Source organism: Eubalaena glacialis, chromosome 11 (assembly GCF_028564815.1).
Source record: "Eubalaena glacialis isolate mEubGla1 chromosome 11, mEubGla1.1.hap2.+ XY, whole genome shotgun sequence".
In the NCBI taxonomy this organism is placed as follows: Eukaryota; Metazoa; Chordata; class Mammalia; order Artiodactyla; family Balaenidae; genus Eubalaena; species Eubalaena glacialis.
This window is the reverse complement of record NC_083726.1, coordinates 110710358-110719395: the sequence shown is the minus strand read 5'-3', so window position 1 is coordinate 110719395 and position 9038 is coordinate 110710358. Positions and strand designations below refer to the sequence as shown.

The window sequence follows — 9038 nt, the reverse complement described above, 5'->3', positions numbered from 1 at the left end:
TGCAGAACCTCTCTTTTGAACATCAGTCCTTCCCCACTTTCTGACCTCTTCCCTTTGGAGGGCTGTGTGGCCCAGGCCTCAGAGGAGATGCGGGAGGCTCGGTTCCCGGCCTGGCTGCTTCTGCAACTGCTGTGGGCAGCTGCAGGTAAGGTGGGGACCACCCTCTGGGAGGGTTGACCTCCAGACCCACAGCAGGGGGTGAGGAGGGATTTCTCGATGACCACACAGATGCCAAGGTCCTTAGATTGGGTGGATTCTTCTAACGCCTTTCTTGGGGCAGTCCTTCAGCCCCCAAAGCCTCTCTTAGGTCTCCCTCTTGGCAGGGAAGGGGCAGAAACCCAAGGTCTCCCTCAGCCCTGTTTCTCCCTCAGAAAACACTGAGGCTCCTTCTCTGCTCTGAAGTCTCTTGGCTCATGGCCCCTCCCCTTGGCCTCTCTTTTCCTCCCCAGTGGAGGCTCCAGACCCTGGGGCAGAGGTCCCGGTGGTGTGGGCCCAGGAGGGGGCTCCTGCCCAGCTCCCCTGCAGCCCCACAATCCCCCTCCAGGATCTCAGCCTTCTGCGAACAAGACAAGTCACTTGGCAGCATCTACCAGACAGGTATGCACCCCAAACTGCAGCAACAAGACCCCCAGATCCAGCAGTAAAGGCATCCAGACTTCCAGTCCCAGGCCCAAGCCAGCCCTCTGTGTTCTCCCCGGAGCTGTCAGTCCCTCGGAAGCCAGTGGTTCAGCCTCCCCCGCCGCCCAGCCCCCACCCCTGCCCTTCCTCCGCAGCCTGCCCCCCTCACACCTGCATCCCCCAACACGCCTGCCTCTCTCCGGTGGTGGATGGTGCTGGCCAACCGGAGCGGGGGACGGGACGGTTAGCAGTCCAGAGATCTTCCCTTTGGGTGGGCTTCCTCATCCTCAAAGTGTGGTTGGACGGCCTCTTCCCCGGGGTTTCTTCCCCTCGGATTTCTCAGTCCCATCTCTCTCCTGCCCAGTGAGCCCGCGGCGCTCTCCCCCCGGGGCCCGGGGCCCCGCCGCTACACGGTGCTGAGGCTGGCTCCCGGAGGCCTGCGCGTCGGGAGGCCGCCCCTGCAGCCCCGCGTGCAGCTGGATGAGCGCGGCCTCCAGCGCGGGGACTTCTCGCTGTGGCTGCGCCCGGCCCGACGCGCCGACGCCGGCGAGTACCACGCCGCTGTGCGCCTCGGGGACCGCGCTCTCGCTTGCCGCCTCCATCTGCGCGTGGGCCAGGCGGCGGGTAGGTGTGGGGGAGGACGGGGCGGGGAGAAGCGGGGCTAGGAGGAGGGCGCCCCATATCCCGCCGCCCCGGAGGCAGGAAGGGCTGGGCAGAGGCTGGCTGTGCTTCTAAGGATGCGCCCCAGGCCCTGCCGGAGAGCCCCGAGGGGCAGAAGGGGCCGGCGAGCCTGCCTGCGGGGTGGAAGGTGCCCCCGGAGAAGCACGTGTGTCGGGGGAGGGCCCGGTGGAGAGATCGTATCACCCCTTGAGCTCCCCTTCCCCGACCCACAGCGGGAGTGCCAGGGTGGAGGAGGGGAGGCACCCCTTCCAGGGGAGAGTGCGGGGCTGGAGTGACTCCGTTCAGACATCTGTAGTCTGTAGCTCAGGGGGTGGGCTTAGTGGGGATCCTCAAGCAAGGTCTGGAGAAGGGGAAGCGTAGACCAAGCCCAGTGAACTGGAGGCAGGGGGCAGGGGAAGTAGGCAGGGGACTCCTGGGCATGCATTTTAAGCACCTCCAGGGGCCAGGCCCTGGGCTGGTTGGGTGGGAGGAGGGTTGGGAGAGAGAAGACAAAGAGATCTACAGCCAGGTGCCTGTTTCCAGGAGCGTCCAGCTTAGTTGGCCTGATGTGTTGGGAAAGTGGGCCTGATCAACCTTCTCTGTCCTTGCCCAGTGACTGCCAGCCCCCTCGGGTCTCTGTGGACCTCCAGTTCCGTCATCTTGAACTGCTCGTTCAGCCGCCCTGATCTCCCAGCCTCTGTGCACTGGTTCCGGGGCCCAGGCAGAGTCCCCGTTCAGGAGTCCCCCCATCACCTCTTAGCCGGAAACTTCCTCTTCCTGCCCCATGTCAGCCCCTTGGACTCTGGGACCTGGGGCTGCACCCTCACCTACAGAGATGGCTTCAATGTCTCCACCACGTACAGCCTCACTGTTCTGGGTAACTCCTCCAGTCTGCCTTCACACTTGACCACAATCCCTTCCTGCCCCCCTGCCTCCCGTCACCTCCCCCGGACTTATGAGCCCCCAAACCAAGCTGACGGCACCTGTGATTGCTCTGGGCCTCACTGTCCCACTCCTTTCTCTTTCCCTTTGCAGCCTTTCAGCGGCTTCTCCCTTCTAGCTTTTCCCTTGGTCATCCAACCTCACTTGCCAGCCTTTGGTCTCCTGCTGGCCCACGCGCACTCGGGGGTTCTGAGCATCCTCAGTTCATCCAACTTATCCTGCTCCTTAGCACTCTTCAGAGCCGGACCACCTCCTTCACCCTTCCTCCTCCCTTCCCTGCAGACCTAGCGCTCCAGCCCCTTTGTAAGTTGGGGCTCCCTTTTCTTTGCAGGCCTGGAGCCCCCAGTCCCTCTGACAGTGTACGCTGGAGCCGGTTCCAGGGTGGAGCTGCCCTGCCGCCTGCCTCCGGGTGTGGAGACCCAGTCTTCCCTCACTGCCACATGGGCCCCTCCTGGGGGAGGCCCCGACCTCCTGGTGGCTGGAGACCATGGCAACTTTACCCTTCTACTAGAGGCTGTGGGCCAGGCCCAGGCTGGGACCTACACCTGCCGCGTCCACCTGCAGGGGCAGCAGCTCAGTGCCACTGTCACTTTGGCAGTCATCACAGGTCAGCCCCAGGTGGGAAAGGACAGGAAGGGAAGGCTAGCTGGGCAAAGACTGGGTAAGTCCGCCTCATGATGCCAGGCCACTGGGCACAAGTTGCAGGGGGATGCCCCTTGTGGCCTCCTCTTTTCTCGCCCCCATATAACGAACAGAAACTGAAAATCTCCCCTGAGTCACTGGATGAATGTTCCACTCTTCTGTAAGGGACTCCCCTGCTCTGAATTGGGGGGAGGGTCAGAGAAGTTAGAAGGAGAGGTGGCAAAAGTTTGAATGATTCAAGAGAAGTGGAATATAGTTCAAGAATCCTTGCCCACTTTGGAACCAGGGCCTGGGTTAAAGTTGCGGGAAGTGGCCTGGATTGGGGAGGAATGAATAAATCCGTCCCTTAGTCAGCAAATATTTACTGAGCAAGGGCTTTTCAAGATAGTATAAAACAAACATAGAAGAAAAAACCAAACAAACTCAGAAAGTATGGGTTGATTGTTCAGTAACTATCACCGCTTGGTTGTGTCTGCCGTACTCACTATGCCACGAAATAGTAGCACCACATAGTAGGCGCTTAATAATGTATATTGGTTGAATGAATAAATGAACCTGCCAACAACACACCTCCTGAAGACCAGTGCTGGATTTCCACTTGCTTCCCACTTAGCTCTACATAGATATGGTACCCACAACTCAGTCTCACTCTGAGCCCCATCTTTTCCTCGCACCCAATCCTCTTGCTAAGTCACCTTCCCGTCAGTAACTCCACTCATGTCCTACTCATCCTCAACTTCCTCCTTCCCAGTCAGTTACCACAGCCTACCAATTCTTTCTGTCCAAGGTCTTCTTGAGGCTCAACTGTCTTGAGTCAGTTTTCCAAGCTATCTGCATGACAGCTCAACGGGAGAGAGATTGTTGCCCCCGTTTTACAGAGAAGGAACTTTCTCAAAGTCACAGAGCTGGGAAGTGCCAGACTTGGGGCTAAACTCAGGTGTCTGTGCCAGCAAACCTTCAGGGGCTTGTACACCATGCTCAGCTCCAGGCCATTCATCAATTTTCTCCTCCTGCCCATCCCCACCGCACAGCTTCGAGATGATCTGTCTCTAGATCGGTTGATCTGTTCTCTAGACATTCAGAAATGGGGATAGAATTCATTTGGGGGACACAGATGTGAGCCACAGCATGGAAGCAGGAAAAGTGCAAGGTCTCCGGGGGGCCAACTCACCTGAACGATGGGGGTTCTGAGCATTTGAGTAGAAAGTCATGGAAACGAATCTGAAATATTTGTCATGTGATCCTTCCGGCCAGTTTGAGTTTGAACAGTCCCCGGAAGGCAGTAGGGAGCCTGGAAAGTTTGGGGGCAGCAGAGTGATCTGACCAGAGCTTTGTCTTGATAAGATTAATTTGGCCATGACCCTGATCTCCTCCCCTCAATCTCACCCAATCAGAGCCCAGGTGAGTCAAGGCGATTGAGACTTGGGAGTTGAGCCTATGCTTTCATGTAAGAGGGTCGGGGCCCCAAAAGATCTCTTCCCTCTAATTTTTTCAGTGACTCCCAAATCCCATGGATTACCTGGCAGCCTGAGAAAACTGCTTTGTGAGGTGACTCCAGCATCTGGACAAGAACACTTTTTGTGGAGCCCCCTGGACGAGCGGTCTCGCAGGACCTCTCCAGGCCCCTGGCTGCTGATGCCGGAGGCCAGGCTCCTTTCTCAGCCCTGGCAGTGCCGCCTGTACCAGGGGCAGAGGCTTCTCGGGACCGCGGTATACCTCGCTGAGCTGTCTCGCCCAGGTCCGAGACCCCACAGCGCCATAGCCCCAACTCCAGACCAGTCACCTCCATCCCACTTCCAGACCTCCTCCCCACACCACGCCCCATCCCCGCTCTTTCTCTCCAGCCAGGGAGCTGACCTCCAGCTCTTGTCTAGGCCTGACCCACTTCTGCCAATAATTAGCTGAGTGACCCTGGACAAGTCCCTTAAACTCTCTGGGTCTCATTGTCGGTAACATATCGGGGTATGGCAAGGTGTCCTTCCAGCCATGACCCTATGGCTGTTGCAATCCTGACCTCTCTCCGTAGGTGCCCAACGTTCCGGGAGAGCCCCGGGGGCCCGGAAAACAGGCTACCTCCCTCTCCTCATCCTTGGTATCCTCTTCCTGCTCGTGTTGGTGACTGGAGCCTTTAGCTTTCACCTTTGGAGAAGACGGGTGAGCCGGGAACCCCCCTCCCCAGTCCTCGGTGTGCTGTCTGGCACCCCTTCCTCAGGTAGATGAGCAAGGTTGACCCCTGAACTTGCCCTCAGAGCCCCCTCTCCATGAGCCTCTGCACTCCAGGGACCCCTTGTGCCTGAAGGAACCAAAGGAGGCTCGGAGGGGCTGAGAGAAGGCCTGGGACCATATGGGCAGGGAGGGGCCTGGGAAGGAATAGCTTATTCCCTTTCCCTTCCCCCTCCTCTTTCTCCTACCCTCCGTGTCTGTCTTCCCACAGTGGCGACCAAGAAGATTCTCTGCCTTAGAGCATGGGACTCACCCACCTCAGGCTCAGAGCAAGATAGAGGATCCGGAGCCCGAGCCGGAGCCCGATCCAGATCCAGAGCCCGAGCCGGAGCCCGAGCAGGAGCCCGAGCCGGAGCCCGAGCCGGAGCCCGAGCCGCAGCCGCAGCCGCAGCTGAAGCAGCCCTGAGCTGGAGTCGGGCAGCCCCTGCATCTCTGCAGTTCAGTGCAAATAAACTCCCCGTCAGCAGCAAGCCTGAGTCTGGCCCCTTCTTGCCGAGGGAAGGTTCTGTCTCTCCCCAGCCTCTGGGGCTCCCTTCTCACACCCTGGCCTTCTGACCTACTTTCCCCAGGCAGTCTTGCATCTTCCCCTTTTCCGTTCCTGGTTTCTTCGTGATTCTTTCTTCCTGGTCTCTCTCTTGCTCTTTCTTTCTCCTGGGGAGTCGTTTTCCTGAAGGTCCGAGCAGCCCTCACCCCTCACCCCTCCAGCCCTCTCCTCCGTCCTCGGCTCACGTTGCTCTGGCTGCCCGCTTTCCTTTCTATTTTGCTCCTCTGGCCCACCCCACGCGCGCCATACCTCAGCACGGTCCTTGGCCCTCTGGCGGCAGCGCACACACACACACACACACACACACACACACTCACACACACACTCAGCCCTGCCGGGTCGAGTCCTCCCGGAGATGGGGTCTCGCAACCTTTCTGGGTGGCAGCCTCCGCCTCACCCCTACATTCTGCAGCCCTGGGCGACCTGTCTGGTCCCAGTAACGAGAGCACACTGCCCCCCAGTGGTCTCTGTTTGTCACACACCACCGGAGGTCACAGGGCAGGCTGAGGCAGATTAGCAGTGTGGGGACCGGGGACCAGGCAGCTCAGATGCCCCGTGGGCTGGCTCTACCTTTGTGACTGCACTCTCCGTGGTCCATGCACGAGCGCGCACCCAGCGACTGTCTCCCGCCCTGTACACCCTCAGGACAGATCACCCTGGCCCTGGCAAGGTTATGGTCCAAGTCTGACACAGGGGAGTCCTGGGGACAAAGTCCCCCACGTGGGGAAGAGAACAGACAACCAGACTCTGGCTGCTGCTAAAGCCTCAGGAGTCCGGAACCCTGGCTTCTGATCCTGGCTGTGCTGATGTGACCAGAGCTAGTCTCCTTGAGCCTCAGTTTCCTCATCTATTAAATGGGACAAGGATGATAATGCACCCAAAGGGGTTGTGCAGATATTGGATAATACAAGGGCTTTGAAAACTGTGATTGTGCTGAGCATCCATTCGTGAAGGAGGAGAAGACCCACGAGTCTGATTGCCTCCTTGCTCTGTCTGTCTGTCTGTCTCTCTAGGAGGGAATATTTCTCTGGGCGGGGCAGACGGTGCTTTAGCAGAGCACACAAACACACACACACACTCACACACACACACACACAGAGGGACCCAGCCCTCCGCCTGCAGTGTTTGCAGGGCTCTGGACTTGGGCTGAGGGAGCTGTCGCCCTGGAGTGGAGGGAGAACACGTTGCAAGCGGGTGGGAGCTGGTCTACAGGCGCCAAGGGGTGGTGCACAGACACAGGATGTGGCAAAGGCCCTGCCACTGTCCCCCGAGCCTGTGTGCTGTGTGCAGTGACACAGACATGAACCATGAAGCTGAAGACCTGCCCTGTGGAGACACAATGGCCAGAGACTTGGGGACAGAATGGAGAGAGGAGCATCTTCGTTCCATGCAGAGCCCTGGTGGGGAGGGGCCTGAATAATGACCCATTTGAGGCCATCTGAGGTTCCCAGCCTTAGGACGGTGGTGACCCTTGTCTCGTCACAGGCAGGGACACAGGGGCACAGAAAGGAGGCTCTGGGGGCTCGCCAGGGACGGTCACACTGTAAGGAGAGGCCTGAAGCCCCTTGGAGCGGCCTTCAAAGCACCATCTCCCCCCTTTGCTGTGGGCTAGGGGCGCTGCCAAGGAGACTCCTTGGCTCTGCCCACAACCTGCTCTCCACGGCCGTGGTGGAAGCCACGAGGCTTTAATGGAGCAGGGGTTTCCTGGAAAGTTCTGTGGGTGACATTCTTCCTCTCTACGAGGTGACACCCTCTGCCCTTTGGGCTTCTGAGAGGAGTCACTGAGGATTCACAGGCTCTGTGCAGGGACGTCCCCGCGCTCCTGCACAAAGGGGACAGGGAGGGGACAGAGGCCACCTGTTCCTCCACCCACTGAGGAAGAGAAGAGCAGACAGCGGAAGCGAGAGGGGGCAGGGGGCTTGTATATGCAGTGCTCCTTTGATTAATTCTTGCCCCTGTCTCTGTGGGATCTCTCCTGGGGGCAGGGTCACTTTCCTGCTCCTGCCCCTCTGGCCCTGAGCCCCACTCCCCATCCAGCAAGAAAACCTCCAGCCCTTTCCATGTCCTCTTAGGGTCCAGGGAGTGAGGTTAATCCATCCTGTTTCACCAAGTTTATCTGCAAACTGACATTCCAGGTTGGGGTCCTGGAGGGGAAAGGGCGGCAAGGAGGCAGGGAGCTCATGGGGGGTTTTGGGAGGGGGAATCGTCTTAGGTCCTCGTTAAAAAGGAAGGGAGGGGAGCTCCCTGGTGGCCTAGTGGTTAGGATTCCGGGTTTTCCCCGCTGTGGCCTGGGTTCAAGCCCTGGTAGGGGAACTGAGATCCCGTAAGCCGCGCGGTACAACCAAAAAAAAAAAAAAAAAATGGGGGAAGGGGGTGTATTAGTTGTTTACTGCCACGTAACAAATCACCCCCAAACTCAGTAATTTAAGACAGTAAAGATATTATCTCACAAGTTCAGGCATCCGGAAGCAGCCTGGCCGAGTAGTTCTGGTGCGGGTCTCGTACGGGGGTTTCTGCCACGATTTGGGCCAGGGCTGTATGCATCTGAGGGCTGGGCTGGGCTGGAGGATCTGGTGGTGAAAAGGGTCCCTCAGGCGGCTGCCGGCCAGGGGCGTTGGTCTCTCCCCACATGGGCCTCTTCACAGGACTGCTCATGACCTAGCAAGACGAACGCTACCATGTCTTTACAACCTAATCTGGAGAGTGACGTGCCATCCCTTCTGCTGTTTTCTGTTGGCCACAGAGCCCATGCTGGTACAGTGTCGGGGACAGCATGAGGGTGTGAGGTGAAGGAAGCAGGAATCGCGGGGGCCATGTTGCACCCCGCTATCATGGTGGGGAACAGTGCCTGAAAGAGACATAGGCCAAGAGGGGGAAGAGGCCTCTCTGAGGACCTCCACCCCCAGCCCTGCCAGGGACCTGACGGCCTCCTCCAGAAGTTCTGGAGGCCAAACGAGGTCCAGAGCTTTGCCCAGTCCAGCGTGTCAGGCAAGAGGCCATACTGTGCGCCTTCAGGCCTGTGGTCACCGTTGCCGGTGTGTCCCCCCCACCCCGATCTGGTCTTCTCATCTCCACGGAGCAGGGCAGCCCCTCAAAGGTCCCTGCCTCACCTCCCCCAGCAGCCAGAGGTACTAGGCCTGGGCCCCTGCTGTTACCCCTCCCCCAAAGGAGGTGAGCTTAGCTTTCCCTGCTCGGGCCCACCCCAAGGTGGGGTTCGCCCTTTGAAGGGAGTGAGATTGGGGTGGGGATGGGTTCTATCTGCTCCACTCTGTGGCTGACAGTTTCTCCAGGGGCTGCAGGTGCCAGCTGGCTGAGCCCAGGCTGGGCTCTGAAATTTGCCTGATCATACCTCCCATGGGGCGGGAGGCCTTGGAAGCACCCTCTGAGAGTTGTAGAAAGTGGTCGTGGA

General features: G+C 59.0%; 1 protein-coding gene across 1 annotated transcript; it reads left to right on the top strand.

Annotated features, from left to right (window-relative positions):
• On the top strand, positions 1-5491 carry LAG3 (lymphocyte activating 3). The gene is made up of 8 exons (XM_061206690.1): positions 1-145; positions 450-597; positions 983-1242; positions 1892-2155; positions 2552-2827; positions 4358-4600; positions 4889-5016; positions 5297-5491. The coding sequence occupies exons 1-8, from the start codon at positions 88-90 to the stop codon at positions 5489-5491; spliced, it is 1572 nt and encodes a 523-aa protein (XP_061062673.1). The 5' UTR covers positions 1-87.
• The last annotated feature ends 3547 nt before the right edge of the window (positions 5492-9038 follow it).